This window comes from Phyllostomus discolor, chromosome 14 (assembly GCF_004126475.2).
Source record: "Phyllostomus discolor isolate MPI-MPIP mPhyDis1 chromosome 14, mPhyDis1.pri.v3, whole genome shotgun sequence".
Taxonomy (NCBI): domain Eukaryota; kingdom Metazoa; phylum Chordata; class Mammalia; order Chiroptera; family Phyllostomidae; genus Phyllostomus; species Phyllostomus discolor.
Window position 1 is genome coordinate 36085517 of NC_040916.2, and position 26201 is coordinate 36111717.

A 26201-nucleotide genomic window follows, 5' to 3' on the forward strand; every position below is an offset into this window, starting at 1 on the left:
GTACTGGCAGGGAGTATGGGGCCCTGAATTTAACCATCAGGCCTAGTGAGTCATGTCATGACAATGGCCAGCATTTACTGAATGTTCACCACATACCAGGCACTGGTTCAGGAACTTCGCATGTCTAATCTCATTGAATCCTCAAATCAGCCCTATGAAGTAGGCACTATTATTATGGCCATTTACAGAGGAGGAAAAGGAGACACAGAGAGGTTAAGTAACCTTCCCAGAGTCACACGGCTAGTAAGTGGTGGACCTAGGACGCCAACCTAGGAGGTCATTGGCTCCAGAGGCAATGCTCTGTCTGTCGGCCCCACTGTCTGTCTCTTCCTTTGTGTTCTGGGAACAAGTGCCCAAGGGGCCCATCTTGGCCCGGCAGGGGAGGGGCGGGTCCCTCAGATGGTAAGGAAAGGCTAGCTGTGCCCTGGGCCTCAGCAGTGCCCCTCAGCAGAGTGCCCCGTCTAGGACACCCCGACCGTGGGGCTGCCCTGTCTCTGCCCAGTCCCGTCTTCACCCCCCTTTCTGGTCCCACACCTGCCAAGCCCAAACCTCATCCCCGGCCTTCCTGTGAGCGTCCCACCAGTACGCCTCCTTCCCCGGGGGTCATTCCCTGACTTCCTGACGGCCTCCCAGCTACCGGGCAGAATTATTTTCCTCCTGGGGACTATCTGCTACTCACGCGGCTATGACACTTACAGCCCTAAGGGCAACCGCCTTCCAAGGCTTAGAGGAAGCCGAGCGCCTCCTACACGATCCTGCCCTGAGGCAGAGAGAAACTGCTATCACTACCTACCCCCAAACTGCGGCCCGAAAGAGGGGCTTTTTCGACCACTGGTGCTGGAGGAATAGGCATGCATACAGAAAAAAAAATGCTGACTCCAACTTGACACCACACACGAGTCAACCCCACGTCTTGAAAATCTTTTAGGTGAAAATACAGAACATCTCGATGACCGAGGTGGTGTTCAATGGTTTGTCTTTCTCTCGAGGACAGAGGTGTGTCACTCGGGGGATCAGCGGAGCAGCGGGAGCGGCCCAGGGGTCTATGGGAAGCCAGGTGGGTCGGGTTTTTAAACCTCCGCGGAGGCGAAGATGGGCGTTCACCAGGCGGGAAGGACCAAACCCGGCCTTTCTCCGCCCGGGAGCTGCACGTTTGGCCGCCAGGAGGCGCTGCTGGAGCACGGCTCTCCAGGTATAGGACAGGGATTTAGGATTTAGTACTAATTACTTAAAAGTGCAGCCCCCCCCCCGGGAATCAGGCAGTTTAGGAATAGTCGGGGTCCTTCATCCTCCAAAGGAACTCGATACAAAAGCCTCTTGAGATGGATTATAAATAAGTTCTGGTTACTTTCTGTTTTCTTCCTTGAGTGGATAGAAGTTTTTCTTGCCAGACATCTGTCTCTAACTCCCGGGCCCCCCAACCCCAAAGTGCTTGACTCCGTTTTGCAACCTGGGGGATTTCTCCTTATCTCTGTGATAATGACAGACATTCACATTAATGGGACTGTTAAGGAACTCTGTAAATGTTGCCCTTTGCCCTCAAAGCTTCCTGTATTTATTTTATTTTCTTTTTCTTGCCTTTTGTTTCCATGTCAGCCGGCTAATGTGCTGAGGTTGTAACAAGGTTCTTGGGAGGCACATGTCACACGAGAGCATGAACACCCAGTCATCACTCTTGTGAACTACAGAAGGATCTATTTTATTTTTCTTAAATTCTCATCTGAGAACATTTTTTTTCATTGCTTTTAGAGAGAGGGAAAGGGCGGGGGGAGGAGAGAGAGAAAAATGATTTGTTGTTCCACTTACTCATGCACACTCACTGGTTGCTTCCTGGATGTGCCCTGACCAGGGATCAAATCTGCAACTTTGGCTTATCAGGATGATGTTCTAAGAAACATCAGTGTAGCCTGATAAGGCTACACTGTGGGGACCAGGATGTTTTCTTATAGAGGCTGTATTACAGGTCACAGGTTACAGGTCACAGTTCACAGGTCACAGAGGGACTTCACAGGCCACCTGAGCCACTGTCTCATTCCACACACACAGGGGTCAGGAGCCAGGGTCAGGGTGGCCCCCGGGGACCTGGACAGCAGGGTCTGCAGGCCACAGTGGCAGTGGTCCTGGGAGGTGTCCTTGGCTCCTGCTGGCCACCTCCCTATGTGGTGCCCCAGCAGCTGCACAGGAGCCTGGCCCCTCAGGGGACAGCTCTCCCTCTCCTCTCACCTGCCTGTGTGACCCGCATGCTCCCGTCCTGTTCTGGTCAGTATCCGTCAGTGCTGGGGACCTCTAGCAGTGTGTTAAGGACTGCGCCTCCATACCTGTCTCTTTGTGGGAGCTGGTTCTGAATTTTAATCAACAGCTTTGACCATGAGCCTAACTGATTACTTTGCATTTGATTCTTATCACTCTCAGACACAGGACTTAGGAGCTGGGTCCTCCAAAGCACAGGAATGGAAACCCTGAGCCCGCAGCTCCCTGTCTCTGCTCTGGCCTCAGGAGTCGCTCTCCCCCTGCTGGTGAGGGCGGGGAGAGCCCTGGCATCAGGCATTCCCAGGTCCTGGAGGAGCTTGCAGGCTGGCGGGACTTCCCTGGACAGGCGCTGAGGGGCACGCTGGCTGTGAGGGGCCCGCCCATCTTTGGCTTTAAGGGGCAGTCTGATCCTCTCTGAGGCCTCGGGAACTCTGACGCCCGGGCAGGGGGTGGGGGGGAGCGGAGCGGTGCCTGGAATGGGAGGGAAGCCAGAGGAGCCTCGTTGTTTGCAGTTCAGATTTGTCAGCTGTGTCTCCCACGTGCCCTGTCCCCTCCCTCTGAGCCAGTGGAGGTCTGAATGCGGGCAGGAGTCGCGGAGCTGCCCGGGGCACCCAGGCGAGCCCGACCCGGAGGCCTTCTGCGTGCTGGCGCCCAGCCTTCGTACCCCAAGCCCCGCGGCTCGGAGGCAGGCACACGCTACGCCGGGAGATCAGGGGGCCAAACGCCGCGCTACAGAATCCGGCGTGAAGCGTCCCGGGAGCGCGAGCTGATTGGGTCCCTGGCGGGGGCGGGGCTGCGAGGGGGTGTGGCCTACACTAGGCCCCAGGCCGCCCCACTCAGGCCCTGGAAGAACTTAGAGCTCCGCTCGGGTGGAGTGATCTGAAGCCAAAGAACGCTGACCATGGCAATGACTCTGGGTTACTGGGACATTCGTGGGGTGAGCGAGGGGTCCGCCCCGGCGACCGGGAGGGATGAAGCTGGAGGGCGGGGAGAGGCAGAGCTGCCGGGCTGTTTCGTCCTGAAGGAACTTGCTCGCGGCTGGCCGAGCCAACCCTACTCCGGCCCATCTCCGGGGGGCGAGCGCGTGGGCGCCTGCGGGGTAGGGGTGTCTGTGTGTTGGGGGAGGGGTTCCCGTAGCAGAGCGAGTTCAGCGGTCCGGCCCTGGAACCCTGACCGCGGTCCGGCTGTCCCTTGCAGCTGGCTCACGCCATCCGCCTGCTGCTGGAGTACACAGACTCCAGCTACCAGGAGAAGCGGTACACGATGGGGGACGGTGAGTGCATCCCTGTCGCGTTCTGACCTCAGCCCCGCTCCTGCTGACTGGGTACCAAGCGCCCGTGCCCAGGCCACCTGTGGTTCCCCTCTGCCGCCTCCACTGCCTGAGGGTGGACTTGGGGCTTCCAGCCAGCACGGGAGAGGGGACGGCTGGGCCCCTGTGTCAGTGACTGGTGGCTCCTCTTGCGCTCCTCTGCACTTTATGGAAGCCTTATCCCTGTGGGCGCCTGAGACCTTAGCCTTGTTTCCCCCACGTGGGTGAGAGAGTGGTGTTCAGATTGCAGACTCACCTTTGCAGGGCCCGGCACCCAGGGAAGGGGTCGTCCTCAGGGGGCCGGTTCCTTCACTCCCTCTTCTCCACCACAGCTCCCGACTTCGACAGAAGCCAGTGGCTGAATGAGAAGTTCAAGCTGGGCCTGGACTTCCCCAATGTAGGTGCAGGGGATGGGGCCGTGGGCTCGAGTGAACTGTCTCCACTCAGATCTCCTTTCCCAGCTTCCACACAGGGTTTGGCAATGCAGGGCCTCTGTGCAGCCTCTCAGCTCCCTGGTCCCTGCACTGCTGTCCTGTGATGATGCCCTGGGGCCCAGCTCATCCTTTCATTTTGTGATATACAGGGTCTGGCACAAATAACGCCCCTTCTCTTTATTTAAAAATCTTTTATTGCAAAGTATAAGCATGTACTTCTGCATTATAACACTATCACACTCAAGCATACCCTGTGACATTTTTAGTGTGAATTTTTCAAATTAAACTATAAATTATTACACCCATATGATTTGCCCTGTCACTCACACTCAAGAAGGTCTTATCTTCTGGACCCCGTATGTGCTTAGCACCTGCCACGGGCCAGACACCGAGGAGCCCAACTTCATCCCTGCCCCAAACTTAGGGACGAGTTCCAGGGCAGCCTGTGGCCCACTGACCTGCTCCTGTTGCCCTTCCAGCTGCCCTACTTGATGACGGGGCTCACAGGCTCACCAGAGCAACGCCATCCTTCGCTACATCGCTCGCAAGCACAACCTCTTGTGAGTGGGGTGGGGGCCAGGGGCCAGGGGCCAAGTGGCCGAGCCCCAGGGCCGGCTGGGGTGGGTTGCTGAGGGAGAGCCCCTGTTGTGTGGCTGTAGGTGGGGAGACAGAGGAGGAGAAGATTCGCATGGACATTTTGGAGAACGAGGCCATGGATACGTCCAAATCAGTTGGCCACCGTCTGCTACAGCCCTGACTACGTGAGTCGTCTCTGGCCGAGCTCGGCTGTGCAGGCTTTGTTCAGAGCCTGCACACTTTTGTCTCCTCTACCCTGGTCCAGTTTGCCTGTGAACTTGGAGACTCTGATGCTCCACGCTGGTCCCTATACTGTCATCAGGGAGACCCCCACAACCCCCACGTGCCTCAGATGAAATCTCTGACTCAGTTCTCATGAATAGTAGAGTCCAGACACCCCAGGGTGCAAGTTCAGTTCCCAGCAGTGTTTTTCAGCTCCGTAGCCCTGCCCCATCCCTCACACCACAGACATCAGCACAGACATCAGCAGAGGTCCCAGTGGGACGCAGCTCGGGGGGCACCCCAGGGCCTCTGTGCCTCCGCCCATTCCCTCCTAGTCTCTCAGCTCTCCCCATCTGTCCAGACAGTGCTTGAGTGTCCACGCCGTCACCCGGCAGCTGGGACTCCTCATTCCTTCCCCTGGGATGTTTGGTTCTTTGCGTCTTTCATTCTGCTGAGGCCTGGGCTCTGCTGGGCTCCCACTAGCTCCTGGGTCTGAGCTGAGGGAGCGTGTTGTGGAGATGTCAGGGACAGTGGGGTGTTCCCTCTGCTTCCCCACCGCCTCCCCCCGGTGGGCAGCCACACCCAGTAGGTATGTGGTGGACACAGTGGATTACATTATAACCTGGGCACCAACGCAGTTGTGGTTGGGCACAAGGCTACTCATCCCTGGCAGCTGGGGGCTGCAGGAACAGCCCTGGGAGGCCAGCATCTGGCCCAGGGTCTGTGTCCGTGGGCAGTGACAGCTGTTTTGTGCCTCAGGAGAAACTGAAGCCTGAGTACCTGAAGGTGCTGCCTGAGAAGGTGAAGCTCTTCTCCCAGTTTCTGGGAAGAGGTCCTGGTTTGCAGGGGACAAGGTAAGGGGAGTCCTCTGGGAGGGGGAGCTGACATACTCCCAGGTTCAGAGATGGGCACCCGTTCCTCCTGTCCTGTCTGCAGCTCACCTATGTGGACTTCCTGGCGTACGACATCCTCGACCTGCCACCGCATGTTCGAGCCCAAGTGCCTGGATGCATTCCCAAACCTGAAGGACTTCATACCCGGATAGAGGTTGATCCACTGGTCTCTCACTTTTTATCCCTTTCGTCTTCTGTCCATTCCCCAAGCTTACCTGGTCCTGGAGCGCACGTGGAGCTACGTAGCGCTCACTGAGGACTGGCTGTGTGCCAGGATCCGCCCGCGGCATTGTGGGAGCACTGGGTTCAACTGACTTTCACCGTGTTCCTCTGGGTGGACGATGGATGACCTCCTTCCCTTTTACAGATAATGAAATGAGGGTGAAAGGCTAAGGCCTTTGCTCAAGGTCACAGCCCCAGCCCTGGGCTATGCTGGGCTCGCAGTCAGCGTTAACAGCCTCTGGGCAGATGTCAGTGGCTGCCCTTTCCTGGGCCAGAAAGAAGGGCGCAGCCCTGCTGCAGCCTGGGGCACAGCTCAGGGCATGGGAGAGGCAGAGGGTCCGGGTGTTTGCATGCAGCAAATTAGTGGTGTTGAGGCACAGGGGTACCAAAGACACACACAGTATTTACCTCAGTGTCTCCAAACAGCTTTTGCACAACGGGATGGTGCTGAGCGGTGCTGAGATTTCAGGGCGGCAGGGGGTATGGGGTCTGAGAGCATGTGCGGGCTCCCCTGCGGAAGCGTTTTATCTTGATGCTTTCAGTGGTGGGCACGTTCTTGCCCTTCCTGTCTCTCTGTCTTTGGTCTCTCTAATACCCAAGCTAATGTCTTGAGAGCAGGTGGTACATGGATTTCCAGGCGTATTCACTAATCTGCCCTTCTCTCTGTGAGGCCCGATGTCAGGCATAGAGCTGCTGCAAGGCGACCCAGCCCTGGAGCCCCCAACCAGGGTCTGTGAGCTCCGCTTCTGGTCCAGGGATGTGGGACCAGCTGGGAGGGCTCAGGGACAGCTGTGGGCTGCAGGCTGCCACTTGCTGGGCCAGGCCTGGTTACAGGCTGTCCCAGGACCTTCCAGTCCCATGGGATATCCTGGGCACTCTCTGTCTTGGGAAGAAGGAGCTCACACACCCCTGTGTGTCTCAGGCCTGGTTGGCTGCAGCAGCACGGGGGTGAGGTAGGTCTGGCCAGTGAGCGTGGGCTCAGGTGCAAGGCCAGCCAGCTGGACTTTCTCCTTTCATTGATGTGGACTAGGGGTGGGCAGGAATTTCTTCCTCCTATCAATACTCACCCCCTGTTTTGCTGAGTCACTGGGGAGGTCTGGCTTCCTGGGCCAGCTGGCACAGGCACAGTCTGAGCCCCTTTGTTGCCCCTGCGGGCCCTTCCTTGGGCAGCTCCTGGGAGGCCTGGAGCCTCCCTCTGCAGAAGGAGACTGTTTGTGCAGGCTGGGAGGGTCCAGGCCGCCTGTGTGGGAGGCAGGAGGGCGTTGCCGCAGCAGGAGCCAGAGTCAGAGAGAGCCAGGCTGCCTCCAGCCCTCCCAGAGCCTGGCAGTGGGGCCTGAGGAAGGCGCTGCCTGCAGGCCTGTGCGCCTGGGGTTTTCCCTGAGATACCAGGTGATGGCAGCACTTCCCTGGGTAGGGAGGTGTGTGGCAGTTTGGACATGCGTCATGATCTCTAGTGGGTACAGCGCACCTGGTTTGGCGCAGACCCTGGTGTGTGGTGACCCTCACTAAGGAATCACATGAGTTACGGGAACCTGGGAGTCAGCTCGGAAGAGCTGCGGACCCCCTGAAGGCTGTCCTCTGCCCCAGTGCCCGACCCCAGGCGGGGGTCCCTGACCTGGCAGTGCCCTGCCTTGGGCTGGGGGAGCCCAGGGTGGGGGGAGCAGCAGCCTCTGATGTTCGGCCTTCCTCCCCTCCCCAGGGCCTGAAGAAGTCTCTGCCTACATGAAGTCCAGCCGCTTCCTGCCGACCCCTGTGGTACACAAAGCCTGCCATGTGGGGGCAACAAGTAGGGCCTGTGAGTGCAGGAGGCGGGAGCGAGGGGCACAGGGGCCCTGGGGGAGCGGCGGGTCCTCCCTGAACCACGGACACAGCTGTTCTCTTCTGTTCTTTCCGCCACCCACACTCGGGTCCTGGGGGGCGCTTTCCCTTTCCAGTCGAAGTTCTCCTGGGATCTCAGGCCTTTCCCTCACCTTTGCTCAGTGAAGTCCCCGCCCCAGCATTGTTCCTACGGTACTAAATCAAGACAGACGTTCCTGTCAGTGATTGCATTCGATTTGGGAGCCCACCTGGACCCCTGGCCTGAGGGAGCTCAGCCCTGATCTCCCTGCAGGCCCTGAAGTCCAGTATCGCCAGGGTGCAGGCCCTGCCCCCAGCCCGGTCCCTCCCAGCCCTGCCTGGTCCCCACGAAGCCCACCTCCCAGTGCTGTGCCTGGCCCCCTCCCGGCCACCTGATTTCTCCACTGGGCCCTGCTGATCCAAGTGTCTCAGTGTGATACTGGCGGGGGTGGTTCCTTCAGATCCTGGGTGGGAGGATGGTGTATTGAGACTCTCATTTCTATTTCTGACACCCGTGGAGCAGGATCTCTCGTGGGGCTCTCTGTAGAAGGGAGGCCTCTTTCTGGACCTGCCTGTCTCAGTCACTCACCCTCATTCCTGGGGGCTCACAGGGCAGGGCTTCGTGTCTTACTGAGTGGGGCCCAGGGGTGTTGGGGGTCCGCAGTGGGGGACCAGAGTTCTTCTCCCTTCTGCATGGTCTGCTTCATCACAGCTGGGAGATCTCCGGGATTCCATGTCTGTGCTCTTCTCAGAGGTGGTCACAGCCCCCTCTGCAGGCTGCTGCCAGCTACTATAGGGACCTGGTATGTGGGCTTACTCCCTGGTGGTCACAGGTGCCCTGAGAGGCATTCCTTCAGTCCTTGCAGCTCTGCAAACCGTCTGTCTGGGCGTGCACGAACTGGTCGTCTGGTCGGGTGTGGAGCTCCACAACGCAGACCTTCAGGCCGCCGATGGAACCGCTCATCCACTGGGATCCCGCCCTGCTGGCGGGAAAGGTGATGCAAGTACGACTTGAGTCACCTGAATCGCTTTTTCTTTTCTGATTTAATAAAGTTTTATTTTTCAAAATGTACAGCTGGTGGTCCCTGTTGCTCTGCATCTTCCCCAGCCACTGGGGCATCCCCGGCCGTGGGGTGTCTGGTGTGAGTTCCTGGAGCTCTGTGCCTGGAAACCGGCTTCCCAAGCCCTCCACTGCGGGCTCCCGAAGGGCTGCCCTGGCCAAGGCAGCGCGGCTCTCCAGTGGCTCGGGACAGCCTCGGGGTAGCAGCGGGAGGGGAGCTCCTCACAGAGGGAGCAGGTGTTGTTTTCAGACAGGACTAGGTGACTGAGCTTGTCCCCGACTCTGCCTGTGGACCGCTGCTCTGTGGCCTTGCCCCAGGTGTGTTCACTGTCTCTGTCTTTCCTGGCCGACCCTCCCGCACCTTTTTCTTCATGGCGTCCTTGGGAGTCATAGGGAGACTCGAGAGTGCCTGTGCCCTCCCTGCTGCCTGAGGAGATGTCGGACCAAAAGCTTGAGTCACATTGTATAAACATAAGTAGCTTTTAGGCTCTTCCTGCCATTTGAGCTCACCAGGTCCTGGGTGGCGAGCTAGGGGATGTCCTCCATGTCACCCCCTTCCGTAAATATCCAAGCCTAGGTTTCCTCCACTGTCACCACAGTCACCTCCCCCATCGGCATTGCGGGTTTGGGAAGTGATTGTACATGATGCTGCAAATTGTGCTGCTGGAGAGGGGGTCTCCTGCAGCCAGGGCTCCCCCGTCGGTGCCACTGGGAGGAGCTCCTGGTTTTGTGAGTCTGGTGTTCGGCAGGCTCAGCTGGAGACAATGTTGCAAAGCATCCAAGGCCTCTTATCCAGAAAAGACTCTTACCCAAAACCCCACCCCGTGAACAAAGGTCCCAGCCTTGAACAGATCATTCCCGAGAGATTACATCCAGATGGCCACGAAGCGTATGAAACTGTGCTGAACGTCCTCATGCAGTAGAGAAGTCACAGCGCAGTTGGGCCCTATTGCGTACCCACACAGGCTAAAGGTAAAAGGATGGACGACTGGTCCGACTGGTGTCGCTCATGTGGTTGAGCATCAGCCCATGAGCAAAGGTTCGATTCTCAGTCGGACACATGCGAGGGTCGAAGCCTGGTCCCTGGTTCAGGTGCAGGTGAGAGGCGGCCAGTTGATGTTTCTGTCCCTCTCTCTCTCCTTCTCTCCCCCTCTCTCTAAAAACAAATAAAAATAATCTTTAAAAAAATGCAAGGCTTGACATGGTTGAACTCATGAAGTCACTGGAGGTGCCATTCACTCACTGCAGGGGGCACAAGCACGTGGACACCAGCAGTGCCTGCTGGGATGGAAGGAGCATGGAGCCTCTGCCCTGGAACCCTGCTCCGAGGTCAAGTTCAACAGGGATGAGTGCTGTGTCTTCCAGGGGGGCTCACAGTACCCTCGCAGCTTCATCTGAAGTAGCCGATGATTGGCAGTAATGCAAATGTCTATCACTGGAAGATGGGACAAGCTTCTGCTAGTGTGACTCAGTGGATTGAATGCTGGCCTGCTAACCAAAGGGTTGCTGGTTTGATTCCCAGTCACAGCACATGCCTGGGTTGTGGGCCCCCCGTAGGGGCATGTGAGAGGCAACACACACTGATGATTCTCTCCCTCTCTTTCGTTCCCTTTCCCCTCCTTCTCTAAAAATAAATGAATAAAGTTTTTTAAAAAGGGACAGGTTGACTTGGCTTATCACTAGGACTCCAGTGTCCCTGTGACGGAGTCCCACGTGACCGTGACACACAATACTCTACTGGAACAAATGCCCCATGTGAACCCAGCAACTGGGACGACCCTCACTGACGCAGTCTTGGCAAAGGGATGCAGATGGCAAATACATGCCTCCCAGCTGATGTGCCTGAAAGTCAACAGGCCAGACCAATCCAAGGTGACGGAGGTCAGCTGAGTGGGGCCCTTGTGTGTGCGGGGTTGCTCGTTGGCGGGACTTGAGACGGGTGGGAGTGTCCTCTGTGCTACTCCGGGGGGTGACCCAGAAGAGCATCCTATGTCAAAGCCACAGAGTGGCATGTGAGTGCTTTACTACCGATCCCGTGTACATACGATCTGACGTGCAGGTCTCATTACTGACGTGTTCTGTGGGGTCTGAGGCTCTGCAGGGCAGAGGCAGGCTCACGGGCCGGGCCTGGCCCAGGGCCCAGGGGTGTGAGGGGCCTGCTGTCTGACAGGCAGAAGGGCACCACTCCTGGACCCTGGAGGACCAGGCTGCCTGGCCACCCATCCCCTTCTCGGCCCAGGTCTCATCATGTCGACCCAGATCCTCCGCCTGGTGCCCAGCAGCCGACCCAGAGGAGGACTGACTCCAGGTGGCCCCTGTGGACGGTCCTGTGTGCCAGTGGTTGGCCCGGGGACTGAGTGCTCCAGCCCCCTCCCCGCCAGCTACCGTGGCCCAGGCACTTAGCAGCACATCTGCTCTTGCAGAGTTCCCAGCATCCGTTTTCCCAGAAGCACACAGCTTTCTAATAGCCTTTAAAATAGGGAACACCATCACAGCCCAAATGTTCCTGTTCTCTAAGTTTTCATGTGGCATTTGCCTTCAGTGTGGAAGCTGGCAGGTAGGAGTTGTAGGTATTGTACCACAGGTCACAGGTCACAAAAGGACTTCACAGGCCACCTGAGCCACTGTCTCATACCACACACACAGGGGTCAGGAGCCGGGGTCAGGGTGGCCCCCGGGGACCTGGACAGCAGGGTCTGCAGGCCACAGTGGCAGTGGTCCTGGGAGGTGTCCTTGGCTCCTGCTGGCCACCCCCCTACGTGCTGTCCCGGCAGCTGCACAGGAGCCTGGCCCCTCAGGGGACAGCTCTCCCTCTTCCCTCACCTGCCTGTGTGACCAGCAGGCTCCCGTCCTGTTCTGGTCACTACTGGTCAGTGCTGGGGACCTCTAGCAGGGTGTTAGGGACTGCACCTCCATACCGTCTCTTGTGGGAGCTGGTTCTGATTTTAATCAACAGCTTCCACCATAAGCCTAACTGATTACTTTGCATTTGATTCTTATCCCTCTTAGACACAGGACTTAGGAGCTGGCTCCTCCAAAGCACAGGAATGGAAACCCTGAGCCCGCGGCTCCCTGTCTCTGCTCTGGCCCCGGGATCGCTCTCCCCCTGCTGGTGAGGGCGGGGAGAGCCCTGGCATCAGGCATTCCCAGGTCCTGGAGGAGCTTGCAGGCTGGCGGGACTTCCCTGGACAGGCGCTGAGAGGGCGCTGGCTGTGAGGGGCCCGCCCATCTTTGGCTTTAAGGGGCAGTCTGAGCCTCCCTGAGGCCTGGGAACTCTGCCCTCCAGGGGCGGTGCCCAGAGGGGGAGGGAGGCCTGAGGAGCCTTGTTGTTCAGATTTGTCAGCTGCGTCTCCCCGTGCACTTCCCCTCCCTCTGAGCCAGCGGAGGTCTGAACCAGGGGGCTTCGCTGGGAGCCGAGTAGCTCCGCGGCACCAGGGGAGCCCGGCCTTCCCACCTTGGGCGTCCTGGCGCCCAGACTGAGTCCCCCAATACCCGGAGCCGGGTTTGGGACAGAGACTGTTGCCCGGGCTCCCGCGCGGGAGTCGCCGGGTAGTCACGGGTCTCCGGGGTGGGGTGTGGGCGGGCTTAGGGGCGGGGACTAGGGCGGGAAATAAAGGCTGTGTGCCCCTCCGCGCTTCGGGGACAGACCGCAGTTTCCAAGCCCATCCTGGAAGAATCCCGACCGCTCACAGCGCGATAACCAGCACCATGGCCATGACTCTGGGTTACTGGGACATCCGCGGGGTGAGCGAGGGGCCCGTGGGGCGCGGGGATGAGATCCGGCGGGATCCAGTGGGGAGGCTGCGGACCCTGCAGGTTCCCTGAGGGGTCTGGCTCAAGGCTGTCCAGGGCGAGCCCACCCTGTCCCCGTCCATATCAGTGGATGGGCTCGTGGGTGTCTGCAAGGTGGGGGATCTTGTGTTGGAGGAGGGGTTCCCGCAGCAGAGCGGGTCCCGAGGTCCCTCCCTGGAACCTTGACTGAGGTCCGGCCGTCCCTTGCAGCTGGCTCACGCCATCCGCCTGCTGCTGGAGTACACAGACTCCAGCTACGAGGAGAGGAAGTACACGATGGGGGACGGTGAGTGCATCCCTGTCCCGTTCTGACTTCGGCCCCGCTCCTGCTGACTGGGTACCAAGCACCCGTGCCCGGGCCACCTGTGGCTCCCCTCTGCCACCTCCACTGCCTGAGGGTGGACTTGGGGCTTCCAGCCAGCAGGGAGAGGGGACGGCTGGGCCCCTGTGTCAGTGACTGGTGGCTCCCCTTGCGCTCCTCTGCACTTCATGGAAGCCTTATCCCTGTGGGCGCCTGAGACCTTAGCCTTGTTTCCCCCACGTGGGTGAGAGAGTTGGTGTTCAGATTGCAGACTCACCTTTGCAGGGCCCGGCACCCAGGGAAGGGGTCGTCCTCAGGGGGCCGGTTCCTTCACTCCCTCTTCTCCACCACAGCTCCCGACTTCGACAGAAGCCAGTGGCTGAATGAGAAGTTCAAGCTGGGCCTGGACTTCCCCAATGTAGGTGCAGGGGATGGGGCTGTGGGCGTGAGTGAACTTGTCTCCACTCAGGTCTCCTTTCCCAGCTTCCACACGGAGTTTGGCAATGCGGGGCCTCTGTGCAGCCTCTCAGCTCCCTGGTCCCCTCACTGCTGTCCTGTGATGATGCCCTGGGGTCCGGCTCATCCTCTCTGATTCATCGCTTAGTGCCTGCCCTGAGCTGCACATGGCTGGCCAGGCCCATCTGTGCCCCATAGGCAAGGAGGGGGCTCAGGGAATCCTGTGGGCCACTGACCTGCCCTGTCTCCCTTCCAGCTGCCCTACTTGATTGACGGGGCTCACAAGGTCACCCAGAGCAACGCCATCCTTCGCTACATGCTCGCAAGCACAACCTCTGTGAGTGGGGCTGGGTCCCAGTGCTGGGGTCCAGGGGGTCATGGCCCTGGGCCGGCTGGGGTGGGATGCTGAGGGACAGCCCGAGTTGTGTGTCTGTAGGTGGGGAGACAGAGGAGAGCAGATTCGCATGGACATTTTGGAGAACGAGATCATGGACATCCGAATGCACCAAGGCAGGATCTGCTACAGTCCTGACTTTGTGAGTGACCACTTGCAGGGCTGGGCAGGTGGGTGTGAGAGGGGACTGCACTTGTGTTCTTTCTGTGCTGGCCCTGTTTGCCTGTGAACTTGGAGACTCTCATGCTCCACGCTGGTCCCTATAGTGTCAGCAGAGAGGACCCCACGACCCCCACCTGCCTCAGATGAAATCTCTGACTCAGTTCTCATGAATAGTAGAGTCCAGACACCCCAGGGTGCAAGTTCAGTTCCCAGCAGTGTTTCAGCTCCGTCCCTGCCCCCTCCCTCACACCACAGACATCAGCAGAGGTCCCAGTGGGACGCAGCTGGGGGGCACCCCAGGGCCTCTGTGCCTCCCCCTCCTCCCTCCCAGCCTCTCGGATTCTCCCCATCTGTCCAGACAGTGCTCGAGTGTCCACGCCGTCACCCGGCAGCTGGGACTCCTCATTCTTCCCCTGGGACGTTTTGGTTCTTTGCGTCTTTCATTCTGCCTGAGGCCTGGGCTCTGCTGGGCTCCCACTAGCTCCTGGGTCTGAGCCGAGGGAGCGTGTTTGGAGATGTCAGGGACAGTGGGGTGTCCTCTGCTTCCCCACCGCCCCCCCCCCCCGTGGGCAGCCACACCCAGTAGGTGTGTCGTGAACACAGTGCATTACATTATAACCTGGGCACCGACCCAGGTGTGGTTGGGCACAAGGCTACTCATCCCTGGTGGCTGGGGCTGCAGGAACAGCCCTGGGTGGCCAGTGTCTGGCCCAGGGTCTGTGTCCGTGGGCAGTGACAGCTGTTTTGTGCCTCAGGAGAAACTGAAGCCTGAGTACCTGGAGGTGCTGCCTGAGGGTGAAGCTCTTCTCCCAGTTTCTGGGGAAGAGGTCCTGGGCCGGGGACAAGGTAAGGGGAGTCTCTGGGAGGGGCAGCTGACATACTCCCAGGTTCAGAGATGGGCACCCATTCCTCCTGTCCTGTCTGCAGCTCACCTACGTGGACTTCCTGGCATACGACATGCTGGATGTACTGCGCAGGTTCGAGCCCAAGTGCCTGGACGCGTTTGCGAACCTGAAGGACTTCCTGGTTCGCTTTGAGGTGATTCCACTGGTCTCTCACTTTTTACCCCTTTCGCCTTCTGTCCCATTCCCGAAGCTTCCATGGTCCTGGAGCCCACGTGAAGCCGAAGTAGTGTCACTGAGTCCTGGCTGTGTGCCAGGATCCGTCTGTGGCATTGTGGGAGCACTGGGTTCAACTGACCTTCACCCCCTTCCTCTGGGTGGACGATGGATGGCCTCCCTTTTGTTTCTCATTGGCCGTGTCACTGATCTGCTCTTCTCTGTGCGAGGCCTGGTGTCGGGCACAGAACGTGTGCAAAGGGCACCCAGGCCCGGAACCCCCTTGTGGGTCTCGGTGCAGCTGGAGGGGTACAGGAGTCCCCTGCTGTGGTCCTGGGGTCCCACTGGGGCACTGGAGGTGCGCAGCCTGGTCCTCTCGGTCACCCATCACCCTCGGTGTCCCATCACCCTCAGTCACCCATCACCCTCAGTCACCTCCCAGAGGATCAGCCGAGTCTGCTTTGTCACAGAGGAGGGAGGTCCGGGCAGTGTTAGGCCCATGGGGATCCCGGCTTACAGTCTGTGCCGATTCCCCTCCCATCAAGAGACCTGCTTGGTCAGCTGGTTCTGGGAGCTCTGGCTCTGGTCCAGGGCGATGAGCCTTGGACATGAGGCAAGAGCTGGTTGTGGGATCAGCTGGAGGGCTCAGGGACAGCTGTGGGCTGCAGGCTGCTGCCTGCTGGGCCAGGCCTGGTTACAGGCTGTCCCAGGACCTTGGAGTCCCATGGAATGTGAGGCACCCTCTGTCTTGGGAAGAAGGAGCTCACACACCCCTGTGTGTCTCAGGCCTGGTTGGCTGCAGCAGCACGGGGGTGAGGTAGGTCTGGCCAGTGAGTGTGGGCTCAGGTGCCAGGCCAGCCAGCTGGACTTTCTCCTTCATTGATGTGATTAGGTTGGGCGGGGAATTTCTTCCTCCTATCAGCGCTCACCCCTGTTTTGCTGAGTCACTGGGGAGGTCTGGCTTCCTGGGCCAGCTGCACAGGCACAGTCTGAGCCCCTTTGTTCCCGCGCGGGCCCTCCTTGGGCAGCTCCTGGGAGGCCAGAGCCTCCCTCTGCAGAAGGAGACTGTTTGTGCAGGCTGGGAGGGTCCAGGCTGCCTGTGTGGGAGGCAGGAGGGCGGTGCCGCAGCAGGAGCCAGAGTCAGGGAGCCAGGCTGCCTCCAGCCCTCCCAGAGCCTGGCAGTGGGGCCTGAGGAAGGCGCTGCCTGCAGGCCTGTGCGCCTGGGTTTCCTGTGATACCAGGTGATGGCAGCACTTCCCTGGTAGGGAGGTGTGTGCAGTTGTGGACATGCGTCACATCTCTAGTGGGTATAGCGCACCTGGTGTGGTGCAGACCCTGGTGTGTGGTGACCCTCACTAAGGAGTCACATGAGTTACGGGAAACTGGGAGTCAGCTCGGGAGAGCTGGGGACCCCAGGAAGGCTGTCCTCTGCCCCAGTGCCTGGCCCCAGGGGGGTCCTGGCAGGACCCTGGCCTGGCAGTGCCTGCCTTGGGGCTGGGGGAGCCCAGGGTGGGCGGAGCAGCAGCCTCTGATGTCGCCTTCCTCCCCTCCCTCAGGGCCTGAGGAAGATCTCTGCCTACATGAAGTCCAGCCGCTTCCTGCCGACCCCTCTATACTCCAAGTTTGCCACGTGGGGCAACAAGTAGGGCCTGTGAGTGCAGGAGACGGGAGCGAGGGGCACACCTGGGGATTTCTGCGACTTAGAACCATCTGCTCTGCTTCCTTTTCTCCTTGCAACCTCCTTCCCTTACCCCTTCCCTCTCCAGCAGCCTCAGTGGCCCCTTACTTGCCTGTTAACACCCCTCTCATCCAGGCTTTCCCGCCCCAGCACCCCCTTTTTCAGGAAGTTCCAGGCCTCCCACATTAATCCTCTTGCTTTGAAGCCAGTAAGACTGACCCCCCCCTCACTTGTTGCTCTGGTTTGAGGAGCCCCCCGACCCCTGGCCTGGGAGCTCAGCCCTGATCTCCCTGCAGCGCCCTGAAGTCCAGTATTGCCAGGGTGCAGGCCCTGCCTCCAGCACGGTCCCTCCCAGCCCTCCCTGGTCCCCGCGAAGCCCAGTCCCAGTGCTGTGCCTTGGTCTCCCCGGCCACCTGATTTCTCCACTGGGCCCTGCTGATCCAAGGTCTCAGTGGTGATGCGGGGGGGGGGGGGGGTTCCTTTCAGATCCGGGGTGGGAGGAAGGTGTATTGAGACTCTTGTTTCTATTTCTGACACCTGTGGAGCAGGAGCTCTGGTGGGGCTCTTTGTACAAGGGAGGCCTCTTTCCGGACCTGCCTGACTCAGTCACTCACCTTCACTCTCGGGGACTCACCGGGCAGGGCTTCGTGTCTTACTGAGTGGGGCCCAGGGGGTTGGGGGTCCGCAGTGGGGGGACCAGAGTTCTCCCTTCTGCATGGTCTGCTTCATCACAGCTGGGAGATTCCGGGATTCCATGTCTGTGCTCTTCTCAGAGGTGGTCACAGCGCCCTCTGCAGGCTGCTGCCAGCTACTCTAGGACCTGGTATGTGGGCTTACTCCCTGGTGGTCACAGGTGCCCTGAGAGCATTCCTTCAGTCCTTGCAGCTCTGCAAACCGTCTGTCCCGTGCGTGAACTGGTCGTCTGGTCGGGTGTGGAGCTCCACAACGCAGACCTTCAGGCCGCCGATGGAACCGCTCATCCACTGGGATCCCGCCCTGCTGGCGGGAAAGGTGATGCAAGTACGACTTGAGTCACCTGAATCGCTTTTTCTTTTCTGATTTAATAAAGTTTTATTTTTCAAAATTCACAGCTGGTGGTTTGTGTTGCTCCTGCATCTTCCCCAGCCTGGGGCGTCCCCGGCCGTGGGGTGTCTGGTGTGAGTTCCTGGAGCTCTGTGCCCGGAAACCGGCTTCCCAAGCCCTCCACTGCGGGGCCCCTGCAGGGCTGCCCTGGCCAAGGCAGCACAGCTCTCCAGTGGCTCGGAGACAGCCTCCGGGGTAGCAGCTGGGAGCGGGAGCTCCTTACAGAGGGAGCAGGTGTTGTTTTCAGACAGGACTAGGTGACTGAGCTTGTCCCCGACTCTGCCTGTGGACCGCTGCTCTGTGGCCTTGCCCCAGGTGTGTTCACCGGGTCTCTGTCTTTCCTGGCCGACCCTCCCGCACCTTTCTTCTTCATGGCGTCCTTGGGAGTCATAGGGAGACTCGAAGTGCCTGCTCACTGCTGCCTGAGGAGATGTCGGACCAAAAGCTTGAGTCACATTGTTATAAACATAAGTAGCTTTTAGGCTCTTCTTGCCATTCTGAGCTCGCCAGGTCCTGGGTGGCGAGCTACGGGATGTCCTCCACGTCACCCCCTTCCGTAAATATCCAAGCCGAGGTTTCCTCCACTGTCACCACAGTCACCTCCCCCATCGGCATTGTGGGTTTGGGAAGTGATTTTACATGATGCTGCAAATTGTGCTGCTGGAGAGGGGGTTCCTGCAGCGCAGGGCTCCCCCGTCGGTGCCGCTGGGAGGAGCTCCTGGTTTTGTGAGTCTGGTGTTCGGGCAGGCTCAGCTGGAGACAATGTTGCAAAGCATCCAAGGCCTCTTATCCAGAAAAGACTCTTACCCAAAACCCCACCCCGTGAACAAAGGTCCCAGCCTTGAACAGATCATTCCCGAGAGATTACATCCAGATGGCCACGAAGCGTATGAAACTGTGCTGAACGTCCTCATGCAGTAGAGAAGTCACAGCACAGTTGGGCCCTATTGCGTACCCACACAGGCTAAAGGTAAAAGGATGGACGACTGGTCCCGACTGGTGTCGCTCATGTGGTTGAGCATCAGCCCATGAGCAAAGGTTCGATTCTCAGTCCGGACACATGCGAGGGTCGAAGCCTGGTCCCTGGTTCAGGTGCAGGTGAGAGGCGGCCAGTTGATGTTTCTGTCCCTCTCTCTCTCCTTCTCTCCCCCTCTCTCTAAAAACAAATAAAAATAATCTTTAAAAAAATGCAAGGCTTGACAGTGGTTGAACTCATGAAGTCACTGGAGGTGCCATTCACTCACTGCCGGGGGCACAAGCACGTGGACGCCAGCAGTGCCTGCTGGGATGGAAGGAGCATGGAGCCTCTGCCCTGGAACCCTGCTCCGAGGTCAAGTTCAACAGGGATGAGTGCTGTGTCTTCCAGGGGGGCTCACAGTGCCCTCGCAGCTTTATCTGAAGTATCCGATGATTGGCAGCAATGCAAATGTCTATCACTGGAAGATGGGACAAGCTTCTGCTAGTGTGACTCAGTAGATTGAATGCTGGCCTGCTAACCAAAGGGTTGCTGGTTTGATTCCCAGTCACAGCACATGCCTGGGTTGTGGGCCAGGTCCCCAGTAGGGGGCATGTGAGAGGCAACCACACACTGATGATTCTCTCCCTCTCTTTCTGTTCCCTTTCCCTCTCCTTCTCTAAAATAAATGAATAAAGTTTTTTAAAAAGGGACAGGTTGACTTGGCTTATCACTAGGACTCCAGTGTCCCTGTGACGGAGTCCCACGTGACTGTGACACACAATACTCTACTGGAACAAATGCCCCATGTGAACCCAGCAACTGGGACGACCCTCACTGACGCAGTCTTGGCAAAGGGATGCAGATGGGAAATACATGCCTCCCAGCTGATGTGCCTGAAAGTCAACAGGCCAGAGAATCCAAGGTGACGGAGGTCAGCTGAGTGGGGCCCTTGTGTATGTGGGGTTGCTCACTGGTGGGACCTTGAGACGGGTGGGAGTGTCCTCTGTGCTACTCTGGGGGTGACCCAGAAGAGCATCCTATGTCAAAAGCTACAGAGTGGCATGTGAGTGCTTTACTACCGATCCCGTGTACATACGATCTGACGTGCAGGTCTCATTACTGACGTGTTCTGTGGGGTCTGAGGCTCTGCAGGGCAGAGGCAGGCTCACGGGCCTGGCCTGGCCCAGGGCCCAGGGGTGGAGGGGCCTGCGTCTGACAGGCAGAAGGGCACCACTCCTGGACCCTGGAGGACCAGGCTGCCTGGCCACCCACACCCTTCTCGGCCCAGGTCTCATCGTGTTGACCCAGATCCTCCACCTGGTGCCCACTGCAGCCGACCCAGGGTAGCACTGACTCCAGGTGGCACCTGTGGACGCCCTCTGTGCCAGCAGCAGGGTCTGCCGGCCACAGTGGCAGTGGTCCTGGGAGGTGTCCTTGGCTCCTGCTGGCCACCACTCTAGGTGCTGTCCCGGCAGCTGCACAGGAGCCTGGTCCCTCAGGGGACAGCTCTCCCTCTTCCCTCACCTGCCTGTGTGACCAGCAGGCTCCCGTCCTGTTCTGGTCACTACTGGTCAGTGCTGGGGACCTCTAGCAGGGTGTTAGGGACTGCGCCTCCATACCTGTCTCTTTGTGGGAGCTGGTTCTGGTTTTAATCAACAGCTTTGACCATAAGCCTAACTGATTACTTTGCATTTGATTCTTATCCCTCTTAGACACAGGACTTAGGAGCTGGCTCCTCCAAAGCACAGGAATGGAAACCCTGAGCCCGCGGCTCCCTGTCTCTGCTCTGGCCCCGGATCGCTATCCCCCTGCTGGTGAGGGCGGGGAGAGCCCTGGCATCAGGTATTCCCAGGTCCTGGAGGAGCTTGCAGGCTGGCGGGACTTCCCTGGACAGGCACTGAGGGACACGCTGGCTGTGAGGGGCCCGCCCATCTTTGGCTTTAAGGGGCAGTCTGAGCCTCCCTGAGGCCTGGGAACTCTGCCCTCCAGGGGCCGGTGCCCAGAGGGGGAGGGAGGCCAGAGGAGCGTTGTTGTTTGAGGTTCAGATCTGTGGGCTGCGTCTCCCCGTGCACTTCCCCTCCCTCTGAGCCAGCGGAGGTCTGAACCAGGTGGGCTTCGCTGGGAGCCGAGTAGCGCTGCGGCCACCAGGGGAGCCCGGCCTTCCCACCTTGGGCGTCCTGGCGCCCAGACTGAGTCCCCCAATACCCGGAGCCGGTTTGGGACAGAGACTGTTGCCCGGGCTCCCGCGCGGGAGTCGCCGGGTAGTCACGGGTCTCCGGGGTGGGGTGAGGGCGGGCTTAGGGGCGGGGACTAGGGGCGGGAAATAAAGGCTGTGTGCCCCTCCGCGCTTCGGGGACAGACCGCAGTTTCCAAGCCCGTCCTGGAAGTATCCCGACCGCTCACAGCGCGATAACCAGCACCATGGCCATGACTCTGGGTTACTGGGACGTCCGCGGGGAGCGAGGGGCCCGTGGGGCGCGGGGGTGAGATCCGGCGGGATCCAGTGGAGAGGCTGCGGACCCTGCAGGTTCCCTGAGGGTCTGGCTCAGGGCTGGCCAGGGCAAGCCCACGCCGTCCCGGTCCATATCAGTGGGCGACCTCGTGAGCGCCTGCAAGGTGGGGGATCTGTGTGTTGGAGGAGGGGTTCCCGCAGCAGAGCGGGTCCCGAGTCCCTCCCTGGGCCCCTGACCGCGGAACGGCCGTCCCTTGCAGCTGGCTCACGCCATCCGCCTGCTGCTGGAGTACACAGACTCCAGCTACGAGGAGAGGAAGTACACGATGGGGGACGGTGAGTGCATCCCTGTCGAGCTCGACTTCGGCCCCACTCCTGCTGACTGGGTACCAAGCGCCCGTGCCTGGGCCACCTGTGGCTCCCCTCTGCCGCCTCCACTGCCTGAGGGTGGACTTGGGGCTTCCAGCCAGCACGGGAGAGGGGACGGCTGGGCCCCTGTGTCAGTGACTGGTGGCTCCCCTTGGGCTCCTCTGCACTTCATGGAAGCCTTATCCCTGTGGGCGCCTGAGGCTTAGCCTTGTTTCCCCCACGTGGGTGAGAGAGTTGGTGTTCAGATTGCAGACTCACCTTTGCAGGGCCCTGGCCCAGGGAAGGGGTCGTCCTCAGGGGGCCGGTTCCTTCACTCCCTCTTCTCCACCACAGCTCCCGACTTCGACAGAAGCCAGTGGCTGAATGAGAAGTTCAAGCTGGGCCTGGACTTCCCCAATGTAGGTGCAGGGGATGGGGCCGTGGGTGTGAGTGAACTTGTCTCCACTCAGGTCTCCTTTCCCAGCTTCCACAGGGGTTTGGCAATGCGGGGCCTCTGTGCAGCCTCTCAGCTCCCTGGTCCCCTCACTGCTGCCTCTGATGCCCTGGGGCCGCTCATCCTCTCTGATACATCGGCTTAGTGCCTGCCCTGGGCTGCACATGGCTGGCCAGGCCATCTGTGCCCCACAGGCAGGGAGGGGTCAGCCCGTGGCCCACTGACCTGCTCCTGTTCCCTTCCAGCTGCCCTACTTGATTGACGGGGCTCACAAGGTCACCCAGAGCAACGCCATCCTTCGCTACATCGCTCGCAAGCACAACCTCTGTGAGTGGGGCTGGGTCCCAGTGCTGGGGTCCAGGGGGTCATGGCCCTGGGCCGGCTGGGGTGGATGCGAGGGACAGCCCGAGTTGTGTGTCTGTAGGTGGGGAGACAGAGGAGGAGCAGATTCGCATGGACATTTTGGAGAACGAGATCATGGACATCCGAATGTACAACATCAGAGTCTGCTACAGTCCTGACTTTGTGAGTGACCGCTTGCAGGGCTGGGTTGGGTTTGAGAGGGGCTGCACTTGTGTTCTTTCTGTGCTGGCCCTGTTTGCCTGTGAACTTGGAGACTCTCATGCCCCTCACTGGTCCCTATACTGTCAGCAGAGAGACCCACGACCCCCACCTGCCTCAGATGAAATCTCTGACTCGTTCTCATGAATAGTAGAGTCCAGACACCCAGGGTGCAAGTTCAGTTCCCAGCAGTGTGTTCAGCTCCGTAGCCCTGCCCCCCCCTCACACCACAGACATCAGCAGAGGTCCCAGTGGGACGCAGCTCGGGGGGCACCCCAGGGCTCTGTGCCTCCCCCTCCTCCCTCCCAGCCCCTCAGGCTCTCCCCATCTGTCCAGACAGTGCTCGAGTGTCCACGCGTCACCCGGCAGCTGGGACTCCTCATTTTTCCCTGGGACGTTTTGGTCTTTGTGTCTTTCATTCTGCCTGAGGCCTGGGCTCTGCTGGGCTCCCACAGCTCCTGGGTCTGAGCGAGGGAGCGTGTTTGGAGATGTCAGGGACAGTGTGGTGTCCTCTGCCTCCCCACCGCCTCCCCCCGGTGGGCAGCCACACCCAGTAGGTGTGTTGTGAACACAGTGGATTACATTATAACCTGGGCACCGACCCAGGTGTGGTTGGGCACAAGGCTGCTCATCCCTGGTGGCTGGGGCTGCAGGAACAGCCCTGGGAGGCCAGCATGTGGCCCAGGGTCTGTGTCCGTGGGCAGTGACAGCTGTTTTGTGCCTCAGGAGAAACTGAAGCCTGAGTTTTTGAAGGTGCTGCCTGAGAAGATGAAGCTCTTCTCCCAGTTTCTGGGGAAGAGGCCCTGGTTTGCTGGGGACAAGGTAAGGGGAGTCTCTGGGAGGGGCAGCTGACATACTCCCAGGTTCAGAGATGGCACCTTCCTCCTGTCCTGTCTGCAGCTCACCTACGTGGACTTCCTGGCATACGACATCCTGGATGTACTGCGCAGGTTCGAGCCCAAGTGCCTGGACGCGTTTGCGAACCTGAAGGACTTCCTGGTTCACTTTGAGGTGATTCCACTGGTCTCTCACTTTTTACGAGTCTTGCCTTCTGTCCCATTCCCAAAGCTTCCCTGGTCCTGGAGCACACGTGAAGCCAAAGTAGCACTTACTGAGTCCTGGCTGTGTGCCAGGATCCGTCTGTGGCATTGTGGGAGCACTGGGTTCAACTGACCTTCACCCCCTTCCTCTGGGTGGACGATGGATGGCCTCCCTTTTCTTTCCCATTGGCTGTGTCACTGATCTGCTCTTCTCTGTGCGAGGCCTGGTGTCGGGCACAGAACGTGTGCAAAGGTGACACAGCCCGGAACCCCCTTGTGGGTCTCGGTGCAGCTGGAGGGGTTCAGGAGTCCCCTGCTGTGCGGTCCTGGGGTCCCACTGGGGCACTGGAGGTGCGCAGCCTCGTCCTTCCTCCCAGCTCATCACCTCTCACCCTCGGTCACCCCTCACCCTCGGTCACCCATCACCCTCAGGCACCCATCACCCTCAGTCACCTCCCAGAGGATCAGCCGAGTCTGCTTTGTGACAGAGGAGGGAGGTCCGGGCAGTGTTAGGCCCATGGGGATCCCGGCTTACAGTCTGTGCCGATTCCCCCTCCCATCAAGAGACCTGCTTGGTCAGCTGGTTCTGGGAGCTCTGGCTCTGGTCCAGGGTGATGAGCCTTGGACATGAGGCAAGAGCTGGGGTGTGGGACCAGCTGGGAGGGCTCAGGACAGCTGTGGGCTGCAGGCTGCTGCCTGCTGGGCCAGGCCTGGTTACAGGCTGTCCCAGGGCCTTCCAGTCCCATGGGATATCCTGGGCACTCTCTGTCTTGGGAAAAGGAGCTCATGCACTCCTGTGTGTCTCAGGCCTGGTTGGCTGCAGCAGCACGGGGGTGAGGTAGGTCTGGCCAGTGAGAGTGGGCTCAGGTGCCAGGCCAGCCAGCTGGACATTCTCCATTGATGTGATTAGGGGTGGGCAGGAATTTCTTGCTCCACTTCCTCCTATCAGCGCTCACCCCTGTTTTGCTGAGTCACTGGGGAGGTCTGGCTTCCTGGGCCAGCTGCACAGGCACAGTCTGAGCCCCTTTGTTCCCCTGCGGGCCCTCCTTGGGCAGCCCCTGGGAGGCCAGAGCCTCCCTCTGCAGAAGGAGACTGTTTGTGCAGGCTGGGAGGGTCCAGGCCGCCTGTGTGGGGAGGCAGGAGGGCGGTGCCGCAGCAGGAGCCAGAGTCAGAGGGAGCCAGGCTGCCTCCAGCCCTCCCAGAGCCTGGCAGTGGGGCCTGAGGAAGGCGCTGCCTGCAGGCCTGTGCGCCTGGGTTTCCTGATACCAGGTGATGGCAGCACTTCCCTGGTAGGGAGGTGTGTGCAGTTGTGGACATGCGTCACGATCTCTAGTGGGTACAGCGCACCTGGTGTGGCGCAGACCCTGGTGTGTGGTGACCCTCACTAAGGAGTCACATGAGTTACGGGAACCTGGGAGTCAGCTCGGGAGAGCTGCGGACCCCAGGAAGGCTGGCCTGTGCCCCAGTGCCTGCCCCAGGTGGAGGTCCTGGCAGGACCCTGGCCTGGCAGTGCCTGCCTTGGGGCTGGGGGAGCCCAGGGTGGGCGGAGCAGCAGCCTCTGATGTCCAGCCTCCTCCCCCCCTCAGGGCCTGAGGAAGATCTCTGCCTACATGAAGTCCAGCCGCTTCCTGCCGACCCCTGTGTACTCCAAGGCTTCCATGTGGGGCAACAAGTAGGGCCTGTGAGTGCAGGAGCCGGGAGGGAGCGAGGGGCACATGTGGAGGTTTCTGCAACTTGGAACCAGCTGCTCTGCTTCCTTTTCTCCTTGCAACCTCCTTCCCTCACCCCTTCCGCCTCCCAGCCGCAGTGGCCCCTTACCGGCCTCCTAATCCTAACGCCCCTCTCATCCAGCCTCCCTGCCGCTGCAGTTCCCTTTCTGTCTGCATTAAACCCAATGAGACTGACCTCCTCCCACTGGCTCTGGTTTCAGGAGCCCTGCCGGACCCCTGGCCTGTAGAGCTCAGCCGGAGACCCCAGCACCGCCCTGAAGTCCCATATTGCCAGGGTGTAGGCCCTGCCCCCCAGCGTGGTCCCTCCCAGCCCTGCCTGGTCCCCAGTATAGCCAATCCCACCTGGGTGTCTTGTTATTCCGTCTCCACTGGACCCGGGGCTGACCGTGGTGGAGTTTGGTAGGCTCTCCACTTTCCCCCGTTGTCTGCGATGGTCGTGTGGTGGGGACATCTATGTGGGGGAGGGGGGGCAGGGAGAGGGACAGGTGGGAGTGGGAGGTTTCTCGTTCGTTTCTGTGTTCCTGCGTGCGCGCCTGGGCGTGGGGCGTCTACAGAAGCGGGGCCTCCTGCGCCTCTGTCCCTCCGTCATTTCAGCCTTGGTGGCAAGCCCCCTGTGAGCTGGTGGGAGTTTGTGTCACGGGTCAGAGGGTTTGCGGGGCGGGGGGCGCACGGTGGGCCGTCCGCTGCTGGTGTGGGGTCCCCGTGGCCACGTCCTGTCACCCTTTCCCGGAAGTGCTCCCCGCGGTAGACACCCCCCTCTGCGCTCATACAACACATCTCAATAAAACACAACCCGCTGTGCTACACTTGTCGCTTTTACTTGCTTCCCCTCCGACTCATCCGGGATTCACTGAGGAGCAATCCATGTCCTGTTGGAGTTTTTATGCCTGATTTCCATCACGCTGCCTGAGCGCATATTCAATCTCGGTCTG

General features: G+C 59.8%; 2 protein-coding genes, 1 long non-coding RNA gene and 1 other non-coding gene across 4 annotated transcripts; 2 read left to right on the plus strand and 2 right to left on the minus strand.

Annotated features, from left to right (window-relative positions):
• Nucleotides 1-1590: 1590 nt before the first annotated feature.
• Nucleotides 1591-1694, minus strand: LOC114489294. The gene has a single exon (XR_003683860.1). It is a non-coding gene; the product is annotated as a small nucleolar RNA U13 (small nucleolar RNA).
• Nucleotides 1695-2978: 1284 nt separating this feature from the next.
• Nucleotides 2979-26070, plus strand: GSTM4 (glutathione S-transferase mu 4). The gene is given in 14 exon segments (XM_036015985.1): nt 2979-3187; nt 3448-3523; nt 3892-3956; nt 4473-4492; nt 4494-4552; nt 4653-4720; nt 4722-4754; nt 5551-5611; nt 5614-5645; nt 5728-5769; nt 5771-5818; nt 14925-14945; nt 16522-16616; nt 25470-26070. Coding segments are annotated over 13 exon segments (651 nt in total). The 5' UTR covers nt 2979-3151; the 3' UTR covers nt 16612-16616; nt 25470-26070.
• Nucleotides 5751-15148, minus strand: LOC118498264. The gene is made up of 2 exons (XR_004900789.1): nt 14919-15148; nt 5751-5812 (listed from the first exon to the last, which is right to left on the minus strand). It is a non-coding gene; the product is annotated as an uncharacterized LOC118498264 (long non-coding RNA).
• LOC114488950 (glutathione S-transferase Mu 1-like) lies at nt 21042-26070 on the plus strand. The gene is made up of 9 exons (XM_036015984.1): nt 21042-21141; nt 21397-21472; nt 21839-21903; nt 22184-22265; nt 22363-22463; nt 23226-23321; nt 23400-23510; nt 25126-25220; nt 25470-26070. The coding sequence occupies exons 1-8, from the start codon at nt 21106-21108 to the stop codon at nt 25213-25215; spliced, it is 657 nt and encodes a 218-aa protein (XP_035871877.1). The 5' UTR covers nt 21042-21105; the 3' UTR covers nt 25216-25220; nt 25470-26070.
• Nucleotides 26071-26201: the final 131 nt, after the last annotated feature.

Bases quoted from the DNA above. Each gene is read 5' to 3' on its own strand.
- LOC114488950 (XM_036015984.1), top strand. From the start codon at position 21,106: ATGGCCATGACTCTGGGTTACTGGGACGTCCGCGGG. The intron at 21,904-22,183 runs GTAGGTGCAGGG...GTTCCCTTCCAG, and splicing joins TGGGCCTGGACTTCCCCAAT to CTGCCCTACTTGATTGACGG. The intron at 23,511-25,125 runs GTGATTCCACTG...TCCCCCCCTCAG, and splicing joins ACTTCCTGGTTCACTTTGAG to GGCCTGAGGAAGATCTCTGC.